General features: G+C 41.9%; 1 protein-coding gene across 7 annotated transcripts in view; it reads right to left on the bottom strand.

The window, feature by feature from the left end:
• The window catches only part of CP (ceruloplasmin), a 76230-nt gene extending 54591 nt beyond the window's left edge, over positions 1-21639 (bottom strand). For 6 of the 7 annotated variants that reach the window (XM_017346829.3, XM_070072678.1, XM_008266309.4 and 3 more), the window contains exons 1-5: positions 21202-21599; positions 8990-9237; positions 6121-6333; positions 5207-5386; positions 1978-2232 (exon numbers count right to left, since the gene is read on the bottom strand). In XM_017346829.3, the coding sequence (XP_017202318.3) occupies positions 1978-2232; positions 5207-5386; positions 6121-6333; positions 8990-9237; positions 21202-21347 (1042 nt within the window). In that variant the 5' untranslated portion in view covers positions 21348-21599. Of the gene's footprint in view, positions 1-1977; positions 2233-5206; positions 5387-6120; positions 6334-8989; positions 9238-21201 lie in introns of all 7 variants that reach the window. The other variant, XM_002716598.5, reaches the window with a different exon arrangement.
• Between the last annotated feature and the right edge of the window lie 2355 nt (positions 21640-23994).

The following is a 23994-nucleotide window of genomic DNA, read 5'->3' as shown; positions in this document are numbered from 1 at the left end:
CCAATTCAGTCCCATCAAGGTGGCATGTACCAATGCCATCTCACTAGTCCAAGTGATCAGTTTCAGTTCACAATTGATCACACTGATAGGTCTAAGAGTCAAAGGGATCACACAAACAAGACTAGTGTCTGCTAATACTAACTGATAGAATAAAAAAGGGAGAGAATGATCCAACATGGGAAGTGGGATACACAGCAGACTCATAGAATGGCAGATGTCCTAAACAGCACTCTGGCCTCAGAATCAGCCCTTAAGGCACTCGGATCTGGCTGAAGCGCCCATGAGAGTATTTTAGGCATGGAAAACCAAGACACTCTGGCAAAACAAAACAAAACAAAACAAAACAAAACAAACCCAGAAATCTAAATGAAAGATCTCTGCACGTGAGATCCCAGTAGAAAGAACGGGCCATCAAAGAAGGAGGTACCTTTCTCTGAAGGGAGGAGAGAACTTCCACTTTGACTATGACCTTGTCTAAATAAGATCGAAGTCAGCGAACTCAAGAGGCTTCCATAGCCTTGGCAACTCATGACTAGAGCCTAGGGAGATTACTGATGCCATAAACAAGAGTGTCAAATTGTTAAGCCAACAACAGGAGTCACTGTGTACTTACTTCTCATGTGGGATCTCTGTCCTTAATGTGTTGTCCAATGTGAAGTAATGCTATAACTAGTACTCAAACACTATTTTACACTTTATGTTCTGTGTGGGTGCAAACTGATGAAATCTTTACTTAATATATACTGAATCGATCTTCTGCATATAAAGATAATTGAAAATGAATCTTGATGTGAATAGAATGGGAGAGGGAGCGGGAGATGGGAGGAGTGCAGGTGGGAGGGAAGTTATGGGTGGGGAAAAGCCATTGTAATCCATAAACTGTACTTTGGAAAATTATATTTACTAAATCAAAGTTAAAAAAAAAAGAATTTCATGGGGGCCGGTGGTGTGGCACAGTGGGTTAACACCCAGGACTGAAGCGCCGGCATCCCATATGGTCTCCAGTTTGCATTGTGGCTGCTCCACTTCCAATCCAGCTCTCTGCTATGGCCTGAGAAAGCAGAAGAAGGCCCAAGTGCTTGGGCCCCTGCACCTGCATGGGAGACCCAGAAGAAGCTCTTGGCTCCTGGCTTCGGATCGGCACAGCTCCAGCCGTTGCGGCCAATTGGGGAGTGAGCCAGTGTTTGGAAGACCACCCACCCTGCCTCTCCTGTCTCTGTGTAACTCTTTAAAATAAATAAATAAATAAACAAGAATCTTAAAAAAAAGAATTTCATGGAAAATATATATTATGAAAAAGCTATGCATGGATTCCAAATTTTTTGTACTAATATAAACTTATCTTTTAGTTCCATTTTTCATGAACTTTTTGAATTACCCTTGTATGTAATCAATGCAGTAGTGTCTGCAGGTCAAATTAGCATAACCAAAGACCTAGATTAAACCTAATTTCTTTAAGAGACAAACATGACAAACTAATAATTTTCAATAATATTAAATATTTTCATCACATTGCATTAAACAGACAGAGGAGAGATTTATCAAATTAAACTGAGGAATAGCCAGACTCAATGAACATATGTGGCTACACTTGAAAGAAACACATGAAAAAAAAAAACCAGGCCACTCTTTTTAGTGTAATATTCAAGTCTGGTTTTATAATATTGGATATCTTACAAGATTGAGAAACTATTTATAGTACTATCAAGGAGGAATTGTACTCTCTAAGCCAATTCTTTTCTACAAATGTATGTATTTTCAGATCTCAATACTTTATATTCTAGTATTTAAGGCCTTTTTATTACTTTATGATACATGCCAGTATAGAATAAAACTAAGACACCAATCCAATGTCACATCATTACAAAGGCAATTCAGCTTTCGACTGTCATTCTCAGTCATCTCCCCATTAGCAGTATAACTGAAACCTGCCTCTTTTTTCTAGCTGATAGCTGACGTCAGGTAAAGATGCCCTACCTTTCAGATGGTTCAGATTCTGACAGCTAAGCATCCATTCTCCAGGGTTCTGGGCCACCATGAAAGCATCAAAAAGAGTAGCAGGAAAGAGGTTGATTGTATCGATGCGGTAGTTCTTGTTCGTTAACGCTTGCCCATGAAAGAAAGCTGCGTGCACATCAACTTCATTACCCATACCAAAAAGATACCACTTCACTCTGTCTTCTGCACACATGGAGAGTCCTGGGAGACTTCCAAACGTGTATCCATTCACAGCTGTAAGTCAAGTGCAGAGTTTGTGAATAGTAGACATTGGTGCCTGATAGTGGTAGTTACTGCTACAGAAACACTATCAATCTGGGATGGAAAATGCCTGGCACACACCCTAATGTTCTGTCCTCCTGCACCATGTCAGACATTGCTAATCGAGCACAGCACTCTTTCATTGTGGACCTGAATTCAGCCTGAGGGTTCTTTTTAACACCACAGTAGCAGATGAACACAATACTGGAGATGAAACTATTTGCTTTGTTATAAATTGTAATGTTGGTTGTATATGTGTGTTTGCAAGTACAGATGTGTGCATATATACATACATTTACACAAAACAAACACAAAGTAATTTTAAAAAGATTAAAGGTTATTTAGTAATCAATGGGTTACTAATCATGTCGGCAGTAGTAGTATGGGTGTTTTAATTTTTTCTTATTGTATATCAAAAATTCCAATTTTACAGTGAAGATTTCTCTTATAGTAAGAAGATAGGGCAAGTTTTGTTTCCTTTTTTTTAAAGATTTATTTATTTATCTGAAAGTTTGAAAAGCAGAGTTACAGAGAGAGAAAGAGAGACAGAGAGAGAATCTTCCATTCGCTGGTTCACTCCCAAAATGGCTGAAACAACTGGAGCTGGGCCAGGTGGAAGCTAGGAGCCAGGAGCTTCCTCTGGGTCTCCCACATGGGTGCAGGAGCCCAAGGACTTGGGCCATCTTCAGCTGCTTTCCCAGGCCATAGCCGGAGCTGGATCAGAAGAGGAGCGGCTGGGATTTAAATCAGCACCCTTATGGGATGCTGGCCCCTGCACCACAGTGCTGACCCTATGCTTGTTTTTTTCAGATTGGAAGACAAAATTGAAAAAAAAAATTAAGGAAGAAAAAAAGAAATTCAGAGGAAGGACAGCAGGAGCCAGGGAAGAGAGTCTCAAGATCCAAAAATTCAAAAACTGGAGGCCGGCGCTGTGGCGCATCAGGTTAAAGCTCCAGCCTGAAGCACCAGCATCCCACGCGGGTTCTAGTTCAAGTCCCAGCTGCTCTTCTTCCAATCCAGCTCTCTACTATGGCCTAGGAAAGCAGTAGAAGATGGCCCAAGTGCTTGGGCCCCTGTACCCGTGTGGGAGACCTGGCTTTGGATTGGCCCAGTTACCGCTGTGGTGGCCATTTGGGGAATGAGCCAGTGGATGGAAGACATGGAAGACCTCTCTCTATATATATCTATCTACCTCTTCTTCTTCTTCTTCTTTTTTTTTTTTTTACAGGCAGAGTGGACAGTGAGAGAGAGAGACAGAGAAAAAGGTCTTCCTTTGCCGTTGGTTCACCCTCCAATGGCCGCCACGGCTGGCGCGCTGCAGCCGGCGCACCCTGCTGATCCGAAGGCAGGAGCCAGGTGCTTCTCCTGGTCTCCCAGGGGGTGCAGGGCTCAAGCACTTGGGCCATCCTCCACTGCACTCCCTGGCCACAGCAGAGAGCTGGCCTGGAAGAGGGGCAACCGGGACAGAATCTGGAGCCCTGACCAGGACTAGAACCTGGTGTGCTGGCGCCGCAAGGCGGAGGATTAGCCTACTGAGCCACAGCGCCGGCCTATCTACCTCTTCTGTAACTCTGTATTTCAAATACATAAAAATAAATATTTTAAAAAGTTCAAAAACTGGATGGTCCCAGAATTTCCTGGGTAGAAACTAGTTCTAGGAAAGACATTGATTTGCTAGTAGTACCAAACCAAACCTTTCCAAATAGAAGTCTGAATATCTTTTCCTAAATTGATTTTGTTGTTGTTGTTGTTGTTGCTGCTGTTGTTAATATATAGCAGAGGCAGGATTAAAGTATGGAAAGGGGACCTGACAGGCAGATAAAAATAGGAGTTGCTAACAGAAATAAAATAATTACTTTATTGAGTAGTTTATTTTTCTGTGTTGGCAGTGCAGTTATCTTTGGGGTCTCAGTTTCTGAGTTCAGGTTATCCAGCACAAGATGAACAAAAACATCTACATGTGCTGGTGTGGTTGGTGTAAAGGTACTGGATTTCTCATACAAATTCTGAGGGCTCAGTAGTCTTACTAAGTCTAGCATTTGTGTCTGAGAATTAAGAAAAAGATTAGGGCCGGCGCCGCGGCTCAATAGGCTAATCCTCCGCCTTGTGGTGCTGGCACACTGGGTTCTAGTCCCGGTCGGGGCACGGGATTCTGTCCTGGTTGCCCCTCTTCCAGGCCAGCTCTCTGCTGTGGCCAGGGAGTGCAGTGGAGGATGGCCCAAGTGCTTGGGCCCTGCACCCCATGGGAGACCAGGATCAGCGTGGTGCGCCGGCCGCAGCGCGCCGGCCTCAGTGGCCATTGGAGAGTGAACCAACGGCAAAAGGAAGACCTTTCTCTCTGTCTCTCTCTCTGTCCACTCTGCCTGTCAAAAAAAAAATAAATAAATAAATAAAAAGATTAGGCAGTAAAAAAGGCATTTCTAGACAAAACAAAGTAAGCCAAAATACAGCAAAGACTGATGTAAAATGAGTGGTCCAGTGAGGGCAATATGGTATGTAAAGGAAATAGACCATTTGGAACAACCAGTGGTCCCAACTATTTTCTTAATATATATAATAAAAAATATAATAATAACATAGTAATAAAAATAACTTGGTATTTTGCAATACGTGTATAATTTTAGTTTAATGGTTTTAGAGTGCCTTAAATAATTTTTTAAATGTCTTGGAGGATAAGTAAATATGCAAATGTAACATACACATGCATTACACCATAACTGATGTTATTTTATCCTTATCCGTTAGGAGCAATTTTGATGTATTCAGCTTTATCCAGCTTACAGAGTTTTGATTTTGACCTATTTAGCTGAGTATCAACTCGGATGTCTGATATGCTTCACTACCATACACTAAGCTAGAAAAACACTTTTTATTCAGTGAGTGAATAGGCTTAGCAGAATTAAACACATCAAGAAATAAGAGCGTTAGCAGTCTTCTGTAATCTTACAGTACATTCTGTTACTCTCCTGGAAGTCTTCGTCATCTTCGTCGACTCCCTCTGGGTCAGAGCAGTAGGTCTTAATGTTGTCTCCTAAGTACCAGCTGAGATTCTCATCCACCACAGAAAACATCACCACAAATTCTTGATCAATATTTTTTTCTTTTTCTTTTTCCTTATCCAGAGAATCTGAAGTGAAAAATTATTTCAGTAGAAGTAAATTTCAACATATATTTTGGTTTATATTTTCAGATGAGTTATGAGAGTTTTTGAAATGTTTAGTATTTCCCCTCCTAAACCACAAATAGGGACCAGCCACTCCCTCCTGTTTTACAGATGTGGAACCACGTAAGGAATTTCGTGTGTAGTATCCTACACTTGGGAGACACTCGCATATCTGGGTGTCCACGGACCACATGACTTACATGCTGTGTGGCCAATGGGAAGATGTGTCAATGTCTTCCGGTGTGTATAACCACAAGCTGAAAACGTCTCTGCAGGTTATTAATTGTTGTTCATGTAAGCACTGTAATTCACGTGCTTTGAGCTATGTTGTCTTTCCCATGATGTCAGAAATAAATACTCCGATATTATATTTACCAATATGGTACAAATATCTACAAATCTGTCGCCATGGAGAGCCACTGTGAAGTCACATTTGACAAAGCTGTAATTCCCCAGACTACTGTTTGAAGCTGGATGTGGCAAGCTCATCCCCAAACGCAACGTACTCCATGCAGTTTAGCTTTGCTGCCATTTTCCCTGCGCAAAGACTGTTCCTGCCTTGCTCTTCCCTTCCTTTTTAATAGGCGCATCACCTCTCTACTTTATTCAGTTTCAACAAGATGACTTCACCTGCATTAAAGAACTGGCTTACCCCTGGCTTATGGTCAAATCTTGTGAGCAATAATGAGAGACTGCACCTTTTTTACAGATTATTAAAGGTCCGATGAGTCCCGAGGCAATGTCTTTAGGAGCATCGATGTGGGAGTGGTAAATCCTCGTCACACAATTGCCATCTCCCTCACCAGGGCTTTGTTCTTCACTGGCATTTAGTATGTAAGTATACCGCTCTCCCGGAAGCACTTTGTCATCTGCTTTTTGAAAAGCTGTGGTATTATCGGGGTAGATGGCCCCTGGAAAGGAACAAGCAGCAAAGTTACAGAGTGCATGTATCTGAACTCAATCAAGAAGATGGATCATTCGTGAATTCACTCAACAAACATTTATTCAGGCCATTAATTTGTCACCCTTGGGTGTGCAGTGATGGCCTTTGTGAACACAGGGAAATGAGAGGCTGATGGCTAAGGTGTCTAAAAACTTCATAGGTATTTTTATTTTTTATTTTTTATACTTGACTGAGGCTTTAAGAAGTAAGTGGTAATAGATAGGTCAGGAGCAGATTGAAAGAACAACTTTTAGCTGGGAGTCATGGAGTGGAAGTATGTCCAAAATGGTCTTGATGCTCTTGATAATTTGAAACTTCTTACATGATATCAAATTTTTGCCTGGGAAATAATCATGGAAATGGAACATTTTGGGGGGCCGGTGCTGTGCCACAGCTGCTGTCCACAGTGCCAACATTCCACGTGGGTGCTGGCTCATGGCTCAGCTGCTCCACTTCTGATCCAGCTCCCTGTTAATGGCCTCGGAAAGCAGTGGAAGACAACCCAAGTCCTTGGGCTCCTGCACCCATGTGGGAGACGTGCATGAAGCTCCTGGATCCTGGCTTTGGCCTGGCCCATCCTGGGCTATTGCAACCATCTGGAAAGTGAACCAGCAGATGGAAGATGTCTCTCTCTTTCTCTCTCTCTGTAATTCTGACTTTCAAATATGTAAACAAATCTTTAAAAATTTTTCATTCATAATTTTGTAAATTTCCAAATATATGCAAAAATCGAAAATATACCCATGAACTCAGATTCAACATTAATGATCAACTTATGGCCCATCTTACTTCATCTGTACCCCACTCACTCTTACTTCCAGTACTATTAAATTATTTTATTTCATTTTAAAATGTTTATTATTTACTTGAGACCTCTCTCATCCACTGAGTCATTCCCCAAATGCCTGAAATAGTCAGGGGCCAAAGGTAGGAGCCAGGAACTCAATCTAGGTCTCTCAGTGAGTGGCAGGAACTTGAGTCATCACTTCTGCCCTCCACGGTTTGCACTGGCGGGAAGCTTGAATCAGGAGGGAAGCTTGAATCAGGAGTCATATCTGGAAATTAGACCTAGATACTCAGATGTTAGACACAAGTGTCCTAACTGGCAGCTTAATTGCTAGTCCAAAAGCCTGGCCTCCACTGAATTATTTTAAAGAAAATCCCAAACATTGTATTCCATTCATAAATACTTCAGTATGTATCTCTGAAAATAGAACTCTTCTTTTTTCCTTTTAACAGAACCACAACACTATTATCACACTTTAAAATGAATGCTAATTCCCTAATATATTATAAAATTATAAAAAAAATGACAGCAGTTAGCCACTCATGCTTATAATGTGATTGATTTGCCCAAAGCAAAAACCTCAAGAGAGATACATTCGGGGCTGGTGCCATGGCATAGTGGGTAAAGCCACTGCCTGCAGTGCCAGCATCCCATATGGGCACTGGTTCAAGTTTCTGCTGCTCCACTTCCAATCCAGCTTCCTGCTAATGTGCCTAGAAAAGCAGTGAAAGATGGCCCAGGTCCTTGGGCCCAGCACCCACGTGGAAGACCCAGAGGAAGCTCCAGTCTCCTGACTTCGGATCAGCCCAGTTCTGCCGTTGCGGACACTTGGGGAGTGAACCAGCGGAAGGAAGACCTCTCTCTCTCTCTCTCTTTCTCTCTCTCTCTCTCCACCTCTGCCTCTCTGTAACTCTGACATTCTAATAAATAAACAAGTCTTAAAAAAAGAGAGAAATCACTAACAGGATCTATCTGCTTAAAAAAAGAAGAGATACATTCAAAACATTCATGTTCTAAAACAATATCTCATTTTAAAAAGTTGCATAATTAATCAAAACTAGTTTTACATTCATTTCCAGGCTTGATCCTTATAACTTCAATGAAATATGTCATAACTCAAGTATTCTTGCTTGTGAAAGTAGCTGACATTTATTGAATTGTTACTGTATAATTTCATAGTCCCTATATTATCAATGGGGAAACTAAAGTGCTGAGAATTTAAGTAACTTCTCCAATATCATTCAGCTGGTAAAAGGCAAAGCTGAGACTTGACTCAGACCTTGGCTTATTAATTTCAAAGTCTTTGTTTTCAACCATGACAGAATACCCATTAATTTCACTATCACCATCAAGCACAGGCACCAAACCTTTTCTTTATTCTTCTTGTACCACTTTTAAGACTTTTGAGTTCTACATTCAAATGACCCTTTTGGTCTGTTGTGCAGCAGATGTGACCTGGGGCCACCCCAGCCACATGTACCACTTGACCGATGTCTGAGACTACTCAGGCCACCTCAGCTGGGACGGAGTTCTCCCCGAGTAAGGACTGCATTGTTGTCCCTTCTTGGCTTCGCTGCTTGCGTCCGTCCGTCTCTCTTGTTCCAGAGAAATGGCAGGAAAGGGGTTGGGTACTGAGGACGAAGCTCCAGCTCTTACTGACTGTCACCAACGAGTCTGCCTAGAAATCCCATCATATTCACACCTTACACAAACACACACAACCTGGATAAATAGTTACTAGGATGAACCAAAATAGCTGTTCTGCAGTTTAGAGCTAAAGATAGAGTGACGGGTCTTTTCCTCCTGTCCGTGCAGCTGTCCCATGAGCTGAACTTACCTTCATGTTCCTTATAGTATGTTATTCCATGTGGATGAAAAGTATAGGGCCTAGAGGCAAAGTTTTTTAAATGTACATAAATTTTGTCTCCAATTTCGGCTTTGATAATAGGGCCTAAAAACCCTAGCCAGACTGGTTTTTCTATCTTTGTCGTAAAGGTGCCATCTGTGTACTGAAGATAAAGAGCCTTTTTGTAGATTCTTCCAATTCTATTTGGGCCATTTTGGAGATACTTATTGGAGTGTTCTCTGCAAATGGAAAGAAGACAGCTCTATCAGGAATCATGATTTCTGGTGACAACATTATAATTAAAGAGAAATAAATGACCACATTACGTTAAATGTTTGTTTGTGATAGGAAAGTCTTCAAAAAGAAAGTGGAGAGTTGGCAGGTATCCCCTTAGCAAGTGTGTGGCAGAGAACCACCCCGGGAAGGTATCCTAAAAAATATGGTGCATCTTACCGGAGTATTTTCTCCAAGATTTCCAGGTGAAAACACAGAGACATTAAGGAATAGAATGCAAAATTAAAATCAATTGCTAAGATAAAGCAATTAAGATATTTTGCACTATAGTGCACTCAGCTACTGGAAAAATTTAATTTATAAGAAATCAATCTGATACCCCAGAAGCACAGGCAGTCAAAGCCAAAATTAACATTTGGGATTGCATCAAATTGAGAAGTTTCTGTACTTCAAAAGAAATAGTCAGGAAAGTGAAGAGGCAGCCGACAGAATGGGAAAAAAATATTTGCAAACTATGCAACAGATAAAGGGTTGATAACCTTAATCTACAAAGAAATCAAGAAACTCCACAACATCAAAACAAACAACCCACTTAAGAGATGGGCCAAGGACCTCAATAGACATTTTTCAAAAGAGGAAATCCAAATGGCCAACAGGCACATGAAAAAATGTTCAAGATCACTAGCAATCAGGGAAATGCAAATCAAAACCACAATGAGGTTTCACCTCACCCCAGTTAGAATGGCTCACATTCAGAAATCTACCAACAATAGATGCTGGCGAGGATGTGGGGAAAAAGGGACACTAACCCACTGTTGGTGGGAATGCAAACTGGTCAAGCCACTATGGAAGTCAGTCTGGAGATTCCTCAGAAACCTGAATATAACCCTACCATACAACCCAGCCATCCCACTCCTTGGAATTTACCCAAAGGAAATTAAATTGGCAAACAAAAAAGCTGTCTGCACCTTAATGTTTATTGCAGCTCAATTCACAATAGCTAAGACCTGGAACCAACCCAAATGCCCATCAACAGTAGACTGGATAAAGAAATTATGGGACATGTACTCTATAGAATACTATACAGCAGTCAAAAACAACGAAACCCAGTCATTTGCAACAAGATGGAGGAATCTGGAAAACATCATGCTGAGTGAACTAAGCCAGTTCCAAAGGGACAAATATCATATGTTCTCCCTGATTGGCGACAACTAACTGAGCACCAAAGGGGAAACCTGTTGAAGTGAAATGGACACTATGAGAAACAGTGACTTGATCAGCTCTTGTCCTGACTGTTGATGTACAATGTAATACTTTATCCATTTTAGTATTTTTTGTTCTAGTACTATAGGTTGAACTCTGTAAGTAACACACAATTATTCTTAGGTGTTTAAATTTTAACTGAAAAGTGATCCCTGTTAGGAATTTTGAAAATATTATGCTGAGTGAAATAAGCCAGTCCCAAAGGGACAAATATCATATATTCTCCCTGATCAGAGACAGCTAACCGAGCACCAAAAAGGAAACCTGTTAAAGTGAAATGAACACTATGAGAAACAGTGACTTGATCAGCCCTTGCCCTGACTGTTGATGAACAACTTAATACGTTATCCCTCTTAGTATTTTTTTTGTTTGTTCTACTTAATACTTTTGGTTGAATACTGTAATCAATATACAGTTATTCTTAAGTGTTGAAACTTAACTGAAAAGCGATTGCTGTTAAATATAAGAGTGGGAATAAGAGAGGTAGGAGATGTACAATTTGGGACATGCTCAATCAGACTTGCCTCAAATGGTGGAGTTAGAAATGTGCTAGGGGATTCCAATTCAATCCCATCAAGGTGGCATGTACCAATGCCATCTCACTAGTTCCAGTGATCAATTTCTGTTCACAACTGATCACACTGATAGGTCTAAGAGTCAAAGGGATCACACAAATGAGACTAGTGTCTGCAAATACTAACCTATAGATTAAAAAAGGGAGAGAATGATCCAACATGGGAAATGAGATACACAGCAGACTCGTAGAATGGCAGATGTCCTAAATAGCACTCTGGCCTCAGAATCAGCCCTTAAAGCACTTGGATCTGGCTGAAGAGCCCATGAGAGTATTTTAGGCATGGAAAGCCAAGACACTCTGGCAAAAAAAAAAAAATGACCTAAATGAAAGATCTCCACTAGTGAGATCCCAGTGGAAAGAACAGTCATCAAAGAAGGAGGTACCTCTCTCTGAAGGGAGGAGAGAACTTCCACTTTGACTATGACCTTGTCTAAATAAGATCGAAGTCAGCAAACTCAAAAGTCTTCCATAGCATTGGCAACTCATGACAAGAGCCTAGGGAGATTACTGATGCCATAAACAAGAGTGTCAATTTGTTAGGTCAACAACAGGAGTCACTGTGTACTTACTCCTCATGTAGGATCTCTGTCCTTAATGTGCTGTACATTGTGATTTAATGCTATAACTAGTACTCAAACAGTATTTTTCACTTTGTGTTTCTATGTGGGTGCAAACTGTTGAAATCTTTACATAATATATGCTAAACTGATCTTCTGTATATAAAGATAATTGAAAATAATCTTGATGTGAACGGAATGGGAGAGGGAGCGGGAGATGGGAGGGTTGCGGGTGGGAGGGAAGTTATGGGGGGGAAGCCATTGTAATCCATAAGCTGTACTTTGGAAATTTATATTCATTAAATAAAAGTTAAAAAAAACCAATCTGCATATATGAGGCTTCCAAGTGTATGTGTGTGTGTGTTTTCTTAAAGTAAAATTAAGCTAGATTAATTGTATCAATTTAATGTATTTTAGCAGTCCTAAATCAAGGCTAAAGTTGATGCATGCAACATATGTGGGTTTTAAAATTACCTTTAGATTTAAATCTCCCCTGCGTTTTGTTAAAAGATTATTTATTTGAAAGACAGAGAGAGAGAAAGAAAATATCTTCCATCTACTAGTTCACACCCCAAATGACCTCAATGGCTGGGGCTGGGCCAGGCTGAAACCAAGAGTTTTTCTGGGTCTCCCACTCAGGTGCAGGGGCCCAAGGACTTGGGCCATCTTCTACTGTTTTCCCAGGCCATAGCAGAGAGCGGATCAGAAGTAGAGCAGCTGGGACTCAAACTGGCGCCCATTTGGGATGCTGGCACTGCAGGCAGCAGCTTTCCCTGCCTTGCCACAGCGCCGGCCCTCCTCCCCTGTGTTTTTAAGATTTCTCACTACTGTTGACTCTTAGCATTGAATGTTTATACTCTGGTTTCTGCTGATTAATAATTGCTTAAAACTTTGCTAAAGATATCCACAAAGACAATAGTAATCAATAAAACAAGAAAAAAAGGTGAGTTTTGAACTGATTCTTGAACTGAACTTTTGAACTGATTCTCGTTATTCACTTAAACTGAAGCTTCCAGAGAGCCCAGTGGGATCTACTTTTAGGCAGTGCCATGCAGCCTTCTAGGGGAACCTGCTTGCATCCTGGGCTGCAGCAAGCCTCTCCCCATCAAGGTGTCTTCCACTGGAAAAAAAGCTGCGCACCCTCAGGATGATGACCTTGGGCTTGTATTTGTTCGTGTGTATGTGTGGCTGTGTGTGTGTGTTGCCTGCTCTCATCTGAGCAATGTCTGACACCTTATCATTCTCCATTGAGTCCTTATGGGGCTGGGTAGCCAGACTGAGGAACACTTTGTGGTGTTGCCCCAGCAATGAGCTCATCGGAAACAGTGAGACATATTTGTTCTTCATTTCTTCAAAACAAGAACTGCACCTCTCCAGGGGCTCAATGCTGCAGAATTTAAAAACCTAGGTTCTCAAAAGCCTCGGGCTGTGGCCCGATGTTTCTTAGGGTTTGACGTGCACAGGAGACTATTGAAGAAGCTGGTGCAATGCAGATTCCTGGGCCCAGCTCCACGGATCCGGGCGGGGGCTCAGATCCTAAGCCACGTGCTGCTGTGTCCTGATGCAAGCAGGCTGCCCTGGGGTCAAGGGTAACCTGAGGCAGGGCAGCTCTAAGGCTGAAGGTGAAGAGAGTTGCTCAGTTCCAAGCAGGAGGATTCCCTGATACTGTGGTTCAGGAATGTAGACAGTGTGTCTCCAGGCCATCTGCTGGCAGCAGCCAGATCTCTGGCAGGCAATGGCTGTGTAGATTAAGCCTGAGCGCAGGGACCAGGGAAGCTCAGAGCAGTCCTAGTGATGGAGCTTGAGCTAAAGAACAGGTGTTGGAAATAACAGAGCCGCTGCCCCTTGGACTGACCCAGGGGCTTCTACCATGACCACCTCATAGTCATCACTATCTTCCTATGATGCCATTTTCCCCTGGGTTGTATGTACTCCAGCATTCCTGAAGGAGGCAGAATTGTTCTCTGAAAAAAGACCAAGTTGGGGCCGATGCCGCGGCTCACTAGGCTAATCCTCTGCCTTGCGGCGCCGGCACACCGGGTTCTAGTCCCGGTCCGGGCGCCGGATTCTGTCCTGATTGCCCCTCTTCCAGGCCAGCTCTCTGCTGTGGCCCAGGAGTGCAGTGGAGGATGGCCCAGGTGCTTGGGCCCTGCACCCCATGGGAGACCAGGAGAATCACCTGGCTCCTGCCTTCGGATAAGCGCGGTGCGCCAGCCACAGCACGTCGGCCGCGGCGGCCATTGGAGGGTGAACCAACGGCAAAGGAAGACCTTTCTCTCTCTCTCTCTCTCTCTCTCTCACTGTCCACTCTGCCTGTCAAAAAACAAAAAACAAACAAACAAAAAAAGACCAAGTTGGTGTTTGCCTGCTCACCTCCCCATCCTAGTGGGAGGGCCAATCTGGAAGTTAGAAAAATCAAGTGATTTTTTTTTTTTTTTTGCACCTGATGAGAAGCAGCGAAACCAAGGGTGTGCCACATTTCTCGTATTTGCTCTCACCTTCTGGTTATGTATTACAGTTTCCTATTTTGTCAGGACAAAACGGAAAATAATTTGGGAAGATTCTGAGACACACCAAGAACATGGAAAACATGGAAAAAGCAGGACATTGGAGTGGACTCTGCCCCTAAGCCATGGCATTGGTGAGGATGGGAGGAATCTTAATACATATATGCTCTAGTATCAGCAAAAATAATTGACTAATTACTGAAAAAAGACCACTGGGATTAAGAGCAGAGATTTCCAGTCTGTTATGCAGCAGAGGCTCAACCAGATCACAGCATCAGCTGCGAAGTCTTCAAACCTGTGACTCCTCTGTGGGGCCCTCGAAAGAACCCTTGCCCAAGCATCTCCAAGGCTTGTCTAAGCTCCAGAGTTAGTTGCCTTCAGGGTCTGAACAACTCCTATTTCTAGGAGACTGGCCTGACATATTTGGAGATATTTTACTCTGTGATCTACCATGCCCTGTCGCTAACACATCTTACATAGGCCAATAAAACAGCAGCTTGAGAATTCCTAAGACTTCATTTAAATAAAGTATGTATTTATGTTTTTTGAATGTGATGATACAGCGTTTAGAAATACATCCTATCCCATTTCAATAAACTACAGCAGGCTTTGTGAAAATACTCTCATTGCATTGAAATTCCCCCATATTAGTCATTTCCTAAACTAGGAGGAGCATTGCCTAGACTTTGAGACTCATCTTTTTCTACACCAAGATTTCGGGGGAGAGAGTGTGAAAATGACTTTACAATGATTGGAGCGGGCATTTGTCACAGTGGTTAAGACACCACTTGGGATAGAGGACCGCAGAGCACACTGGAGCGCCGGGTTTGAGTTCTGGCTCTGCTTCTGATTGCAGCTTCCTGCTAACGTGCAGCCTGGGAAGCAGTGATGAGGGCTCCAGCTCTTAAGTTCCCACCACCTGCATGGGAGACCTGGATGGAGTTCTAGGCTCCCAGCTTTGGTCTGGCCCAGGCCTATCTGTTGTGGGCATTTGAGGAGTGAATCAGAAGATTTCCATTTGTTTCAGTCTTTCTGCTTTTCAAATAACTAAAAAAAAAAGAATAAAAATTCAAAAAATACAACAATCTGAAGCTATAATATATCCAGGATTTCTCACACTTGGAATTCCTTTTATGTACATTGCAATCTGCAAACTGGTTTTTCTGTCTTGCATTTTATTGTGAAAAATTGTCTCAACCAAATAGGGAAATAGTTTGTATCGTGTGATTTTTGGAAGGAGGTCTATTTGCTTGTGATCTGATTGCAGGGGAATATCAAAAGGTCATTATGGGGGGGGGCAGCGCTGTGGCACAGCGGGTTAATGCCCTGGCCTGAAGCGCTGGCATCCCAAATGGGCGCCGGTTCAAGACCCGGCTGCTCCACTTCCGATCCAGCTCTCTGCTGTGGCCTGGGAAAGCAGTAGAAGATGACCCAAGTCCTTGGGCTCCTGCACCCACATGGGAGACCCAGAGGAAGCTCCTGGCTCCTGGCTTTGGATTGGCGCAGCTCCAGCCGTTGTGGCCAATTGGAGAGTGAACCAATGGATGGAAGACCTCTCTCTCTTTCTCTCTCTCTGCCTCTCCTCTCTCTGTGTAACTCTGCTTTTCAAATAAATAACTAAATCTTAAAAAAAAAGAAAAAAAGGTCATTATGGGATGTCTACTTAGTAATTTCAAGAGCACAGTTTTGGGACAAAGGGTCAGTTTCTGGAAACTTGCAGGAAGTTTGCCAGTCTGATATTTACTTACAAGAATCTGTTCTAGTTGTCCTTTGAACCAAACAAATAGTTCTTCCTGTTGCCAATTATAACAGGCTCCGTTTTGCTCCTCTTAGCAAAAATGTTTTCCTCCCAGTAATCACATTCCCTCTTTTTAGCTTCACCTCTGGTTTTAAAAAGCCAACACCTATCATTTCTGGTAGACTCAGATGGAAGAGAGAGTTTTTAGTGGCAGAGGACTTAATTATTTTATGTTGCCTTAGTAAGAATAAAAATGTCCTCTCCCATGAAGTCATAATTCACTCGAGCGGTCTTGGCTTATGTTTACATGTGGTTACTAAAGCTTGAGATTTGAGGGTGAAAAGTTTCTTAGATTTTTGACCTCATTAATCTAGACATTGTTTTTGTCACTGTGTAACAAATGACCACACAGTGGCTTAAAAGCGTCTCCATTTTCAATTTGGTGGTTGTATGGGTCGGGAGTCTGGCACGGCATGACGGTGTGCTCCACTCAGAGCATCATGGTGTTGAAATCAAGAGGTGGTTGGGCTGATTGCTTGTCCAAGGCTCTGTGGAAAAACCCACTTCCTCGTTCATTCAGGCTATTGGCAGAATTCAGTTTACTGAGGTCGCAGGGTTGAAATCCCTGTTGTTTGCTGACTGTCAGTGGCCTCTCTCAGTTCTTTCAGGCCATTCCCAAGCTTTGTCAAGGGACCTGTTTCAGTCATCAGCAATGGGTGGAATCGCCTGCAGCTCTGACACCCTCAGCTGCCTGGAGCTTCTCCTAGGTTCCAAAGCGTAAAACCAGGGAGTGGGAACATCCTGTCCCCAGGGGCTGGCGCTTTGGGCATCTTTTGGAGGCCTCTTTAAAAACCCTGTCACCACAGGATGGAATCATAAGGAAAACAGGAAAGACATTGGCAGACGCTCAGCCTAGGTGTGCTTTGCACAGACGGAAGTGAATCGTAGGCTCTTGCTAGTTTCATTTCCCTGGCACGGCATGAGTACCTAACGTAATGGTCAACTTTCTTCCGACTGTTCTCAGGAGAGAGAGACCCAACACTGCAGATCTGGAAGCCTGTGCAGTGTTACAGCCGCTGAGTTAGACCCTTCGTACACAGTCTCCTGGATAATGTGTTCATCCCACGCCGTTATTGCTTACTTGGTAATCTTAGAGAATGAATTACTATCAGTGAATTTTCCAGAAAATTTTAGCTAATAATTGCATCTCTTTAAGAATCACTGAACATTTTGTTTTTGACAGGCAGAGTGGACAGTGAGAGAGAGAGACAGAGAGAAAGGTCTTCCTTTTCCATTGGTTCACCCCCCAAGTGGCCACTACAGCCGGCGTGTTGCGGCCGGCGCGCTGCAGGTGCTTCTCCTGGTCTCCCATGGGGTGCAGGGCCCAAGCACTTGGGCCATCCTCCACTGCACTCCCTGGCCACAGCAGAGAGCTGGCCTGGAAGAGGGGCAACCGGGACAGAATCCGGCGCCCCGACCGGGACTAGAACCCGGTGTGCCGGCGCCGCAGGCGGAGGATTAGCCTATTGAGCCACAGCGCCAGCCAAGAATCACTGAACATTTTTAAAATCATTTTTGAAGGGTTGTTAAATAATTAATTAGGAGACTGTCATATTGAGATGCCTTCAGTACCTTGGGGGTCCTATACAAGCGAACCCAAACCCAATTTAAGGCAAACAGTAGAATGAAACTTCAGCTTAACTTATCAGAAACCATGAACTAGACTCTAATTAGAAAGTTTAACAGTGATTGCTTCTTGACCTCTTACTGGAGATTTTCCACTTTAATCCAATTTTTTTCTTACTCTTACTTCCACCGAACACCTTCTAGAAGGTTCCTTTCTTGAACCCCACTCGCCAGTGAACTGCTTGTGGTCTGGTGCTACTTGATTTATAAATGGCTAACAACTCACATAATCCTGTTAGAATTTTAATGTGCCTAAGTTTATCTTTCTTTTTTTTAAATATTTACCTATGTATTTGAGAGGCAGTGTCTTGGACAGAGAGAGGGAGAGACACAGAGAGAGGTCTTCCATTTGTTAGTTCACTCCCCAAATGACTGCAAGGGCCGGAGTTGGGCAGATCAGAAACCAGGAGCCAAGAGCTTCTTTGGGTCCCCCATGTGGGTGCAGGGGCCCAAGCACTTGGGTCATCCTCTGCTGCTTTTCCAGGTACATTAGCAGGGAGCTGGATAGGAAGTGGAGCAGCCAGGCCTTGAACTGGTGCCCATATGGGATGCTGGCACCACAAGTGAAGTCTTAACCCACCACGCTATAGCATCGACCACATAAGTTTATCTTTTAGCAGGGATAAAATGGACACTTTCAATGCAAATTCTTTCTCTAAAAATTTTTTGTTTTCTTTCCTAACTTCTTAAACAGGGGACATGATATAATGGGGGAAAATTACTTTTTGAGTTCCATGAAGATGAACATTTATTGCATACTTAATGCATCCTGATTGCTCAAAATCATAACAATAATTTTATTAATGGGTGTAATTATCTTAGTTTGTTGCTTATTTCTTAGATCAGGATTTGAGATACTGTTTCTTCTTAGTCATTAGGGCTGCTTATAATGATATCTTCATTATATCAGTTGTTTCTTAAACCTACAATGATCTGGAAAACTAGGTAAAAAGGTTTATAAGAACTGTATGTTTGATAATTGTTTACAACCCTAGTCTCAACAGTAGTTTAGTTTTTTTTTCCTTTATACTATTTGTTGAACTCTTTACTTAGTGTAGGGTTAACCTTATGAGTGTATGAATATGGAATAAACTGAAAATAGATCATTGTAAAAATTAAAAGTGGAAATAAGAGAGGGAGGAGGAAGAAGAGTAGAGGCGTGGGTGGGAGGGAGGGTAGGGTAGGAAGTATCACTATATTCCTGATTTTGTATATAGAAATACATGAAATTTGAATACCTTAAATAAAAAATTTTAAAAATAAGAAAGTCAACATGCTTGAGTGAGAACTCATGAGGTCAAGTGTGAAAAGGTCTTATGATGATTCTCTTGTGCTTAAAGAATTTTCTCCTTACTTCCAGCTTCCTAGGGGTCACTGAACACAAAAAAAAGTAACCTGAAGATAACAGTATTATTATGTTTGTTATTAATTCAATAAATATTAAACTTATCAATATTAAGGACGCAGAGTATTCTATTGTGGGTACCAATTTATATATATATATATATATATAATTCTTATTTAAATACAAATAACAGGATCAGGAACTATCTCACATACTCTTTTTTTTAAAAGCCTTTATTTAATGAATGTGAATTTTAGGAATATAATGGTTCTTCCCCCCATACCCACTCTCTCACCCCCACTCCTGTCCCATCTCCTACTCCCTCTACCATCCCATTCTTTATTAAGATTCATCTTTAATTTAACTTTATCATATACTCTTTATTATTGACTTATTGAAATGACAGATGAGGCACTGACCCAAGTAAATGGCAGGTGTGAGTACAATATAAGGAAGTTACTTTTCACCTCATCCTCTTCAAAGTCAGTATTATCAGCTCTGAGAACAAACTGCCCCTAAAAGCCTGAAAAGCTTTCAAGAGAAATTCTCACTATCTGAGGAGTGTCCGGACAGAGCTATTATAAATCTTAACCAACAGGTCAATTTGACTTTGTGATGCGCACATAAGTTCTACTTCATCTTAGCCCTCTGGAGTAACCTTGTGCAATCTCTTGTTTTTTATAAATTCCTTATCTATTCCCAGAAATGTCCTCCTTAAAATTAATCAGTAGCCTTTTCAGCACACTCTGTTGTAACCAATTATGTCCTAAAAAAATTAATCTGTAACCTGTGAGAAAGACACCCCCATTATCCTAAAACCCATCTTTTTCAGTCAGGCCAATGTATGTTTACTGTATATTCATGGATGAAAATTTACTGTCATGGAATTTCTAAAATGGGACGACTTTGGAACGCTTCCCAAGTCTCATGAAAAGTCACTGGGCTTGTATCTCCCAGACCTAGGTCACTCGTATTCCGCTCTGAATAAACCCTTACATTTACCTTTTAACAGAGGCTGTTTATTTTCATCCATAGCATTAATATCAGAGAGGTAAACTCTTTTCCTAACCTTTAATGTATCTGACTTTTTCCTTAGGAAAAAAAAATGTGTAATTTACATTATATTTAACAAGGAAAGTACTGAATTCATACATAATAATCCTTCTGGTGAAGCTGTAAAACATACATCATATTCCAAAGAAGAGAACACTGTCTCAAAACTTTGCTAGAAAAAAGCCAATGTCAAGTTAATTTTTACCTTTATGTCATAAATTTTCCTTACTATGCATTACTAAATTAATAACAATAATTATTATTATCAACTATGTATTACTTTTATATTGTGAGGAATTTCAACCATACATAAAATTTAAAATAATAATATATACCCATCAATGAGAGTCAGTATTTATAAAATTGGAATATTTACATAGCTGTGTTTTAAAGGTACAGTCTTAGCAGCTGATAGTCATTGAACTCATTGTTAAAATACATTTGTTAATGTAGTGACTGCTGTTTCTAAAACCAAATTTCCATTTGGCAGTAAATGTTTAATGAACATTTTTATAAGTGATGATCCCAATGTAGATAAACTTCCATAATAAAAATCCTGAAGGACAACTGTGTTTTTGGGTTTTTATAGTGAATATTGCTTGAAATAAGGAGCTTTCAACTGAAGCATGAAAATATTTAAGTTATATGGAGTTTGGGGGCCATCATAATCAGTGACATTTCTGTGCATATTTGATGCTCTCCAAGCACTGTGCTAAGAGTTTTACTGCAACCAATCTTTAAGCAAACCTATAAAGTAAGCTAATTATCCACATTTGACAGATTAGCACTCTGAAGTGATGAAAGATTAGCTCAATTATGTCCAGAGGCATCCAACAAATATTAGGCAGAATCATATTTATACAAGTTATACTTTATTTCTATGAATGATATTTTGAAGGATTAAAAAAATATTGTATCCTCACCATGAATAAGCAGTCAATGGTGTAATAGGCAGGCATAGCATTTTACATAGTCATTAGTCATTGCTTAAATTAAAGAACCTCTGCATAAACAAACACAAAGAGAATGCTGATGGGAGAGGCAGTGAGACCAGAAGGAGCAGCCTCTCAAATGATAAGCACCCCAGGACAGAGGGGAGACTGGGTAAAGTGTCTGCACTTTCAACTCCATGTTTTGCGGTTTCTACATAAAACAAATCAAATAATTATTTCACTTTATTGGCTTTATTTTTAAATTGAAAATTTATAAAATTGGCCTGTAAGCAATAAAAACAGTGACTTACGTGTCCACCGAAATAAGTTTCTTTCCCTCCTGGTCAGAGGCGTAGTTCCAAGCTATTTCAGAAATTCCAATATAATAATGCTTCTCTTCTGCCTGGGCTTGGGTATTACATAAACACAAAAAAGCCCCAAACATCAAAAGCTTCATTTTTCCCCCTTCTTGGAGCGAGAGCCTGAGAAGCAATGAAGTAAAATCAGAAGCAGGCAGATTTATAAGCAAGACTTTCTTCCGTTATTTGCTTGATTGACACAATTTAATGTTGCACAAGAGTAAATTGTTTTGTTAAAGCAAATAACAGTTTCCAATTCAGTGCAGTTCTCGTAAATCCAGGGAAAAAACCGGTTGCTGGTTGCCAGGATTCTCTGACTACAAATAAAGTCAGCAGTTATTGTTGGAGACACCGGAGTAGCATAACTGTGCCTTCTTCCATTCATCATGTGAATTCCAGGAGGGCAGAGAACATCTCTAAATGCTCCCATTGTTCATCCAACAATAGGATAGAGTATGGTGTCCTGCAAACAGTGAACTTTTAATAAACCCAGAGAAAGATTATGTAAAACGGGCAGCGCTTGATTACTTGTAGAAGCCAAGCAAAAACTTAATTGCAACTTTAAGATAGGAAACCTGCTATTTGGCATGCCAAATTTAAGTCACCCAAAATAAGAATTTCATTTGGAAGAGTTTATCTGTTTGGTAAGCTCTCAACACAACTGCATGGAAACTTTATCAGATCTGCACTATGGAAGATCTGCACAGGGGAGCCTCAGAGGAGTGGATAATTTTGTTTTAATCATCAAGGAAATCAGCCATCAATAAATCAGTGTTAAAAGGCAAGAATTGGTCTCAGTAAATAGAAAGCATATTGGTTTCTTAGCCTGGGATGTCTCTCTTTGAAGTGGACATGGATTTTAGCATGAAAGACTATATGAGGTTCTTTTCTCTAGAATCCCTCAAAGTATTATGTATCTGCCAAGGGTTTTTTTGTGGAAATAGATTGGTACAGGAGAAAGGCCTCTGATGTTTGAGTAGTTCAAACATTAAGAAAACGTTGTTGAAGGAGCCTGCACTGTGTGCCAGGAGCTATTCTGGGCACTCGGGGTCCAGCAGTGAAGACACCTACCCTTGTGGAGCTTGGGGTAAAACGCCAATAGGGAGATGAAAAAGGACATGGACAACATCAGTGGTGAAGTGCTACAGAGAAAAGTCGGCCGGGGGAAGGAGAATAATGATTGCTGGGGAAGTGTGGGAAGAAGACCCAAGTCTGATGCTATCTCGTGGCCTTAGGCAAGACACTTCAGGGACCTCAGCTTCAGCTGCAGGGCTGTAGTGGGAGGGCTGTCATCCACAGGGAGCAGCTCCTCTTTCCAGCTGGTACTAAGTAGCCTGGCTGAGGAAACTGAGTCACAGAGCCCGGGATGCTCCAAGGCGTCCTTCTGGAGCTGCCCTGATTGATGGGCACGCATGGCCACCGAGAGGACTGGAGTGGTGACTGGAGACTGAGCACTTGCCCAGGCCCCACTGGCCGACCCCTGTGCCTTGGAAGAAACTGCTGCTTTTCACAACGGGTGCGTGGAGGGCTCCTTTCTCCAGGTGGCCCACACGGGGGAGGGCATCTCTTAGTGGTTCATTCTCCTGGGATGTGGGCTTTTTTCTAATTGGCATGAAGCCAGCAGCTACAACAAGCAATTTCCTTCTCATGCTCTACCCTGTGCTCAAACTCAGCACCAGCGCTGTGGGATGCAAGGCTGGTGGTCAGAGCATAGAAGCCAGTCCTGAAGTCACTTCTTCCAGCACTCTACCAATCACCGACCTACTGTGGTGTTGCTGAGGGCTAAAGAATGTATCTTTAGAGCAGACCTCTTGGTATTGAAATGATGTGGTTAACACCTTGACCAGAGCCAGTGAAACTTTTACGATGCAACGCATGAAGGATTATGGAGTCCTTGTTTCTGTTTTATTTTGTGGTGATTTTCCCATTGAAAAATAAGTAGCTCCTGCATGACGGGAAGTGGTGGGGATTCTCTGAACTCTAGGACTATTGAAATAAGCGGGAAAAACCCATTGAGGTCAATAAGCAGCCAGGCATTGGCAGAATCAAACCTCATTACAGTGTCTCCAGAGTTGGTCCTAGAAAGTGAACTTTGGATAATGTTGCAATCTGAGAATTTTCTGCATTGAATGCATTGCAACAGCAGAGACTGGAGTGAGCCAAGATGAGCAGAGCACCAGAAGACACTGAGCAGACTTCAGAGTAGTGCAAGATGAGAAGAGGATCTAGACGGACAAACCACCTGCCTGTTGGCTGGAGTCACTGCAGAACCCCAGGGTAGACCTCTGTAGTCTGTTACACGAGGGTACTTCAAAAGGTTTGTGGAAATGGACCTAAAAGACAACCTTATTTGGGAGTAAACAAAAAGGTTGCAGGACAGTAGGGGAGTTGGGGTGTAGCTGGAGCCACCGCCCATGATGGCAACCATTCATGCCTCACTGCTTTGCTTCCAATCCAACTCCCTGCTGGTGGCCTGGGAGGAGGAGCGGAGGATGGCCCAGGTGCTTGGGCCCCTGACATTCACGTAAGAGACCCAGAGGAAGCTCTTGGATCCTGGCTTTGGCCTGGCTCTGCTGTGGTCATTTAAGTCACTAAAGGATGGAGGACTTCTCTTTCTCTATCTCTCCCTCTCTCTCTATGGTTCTGACTTTCCTATATATATATATATATACACACACACACACATACATATACACACACATATACATATATATATTTATTTATTTAAAGTTAGAAATTCATGCA

This window comes from Oryctolagus cuniculus, chromosome 4, assembly GCF_964237555.1.
Source record: "Oryctolagus cuniculus chromosome 4, mOryCun1.1, whole genome shotgun sequence".
Lineage (NCBI taxonomy): Eukaryota > Metazoa > Chordata > Mammalia > Lagomorpha > Leporidae > Oryctolagus > Oryctolagus cuniculus.
Note: the sequence above shows the minus strand (reverse complement) of the source record. Positions and strands in the feature narration are given on the sequence as shown.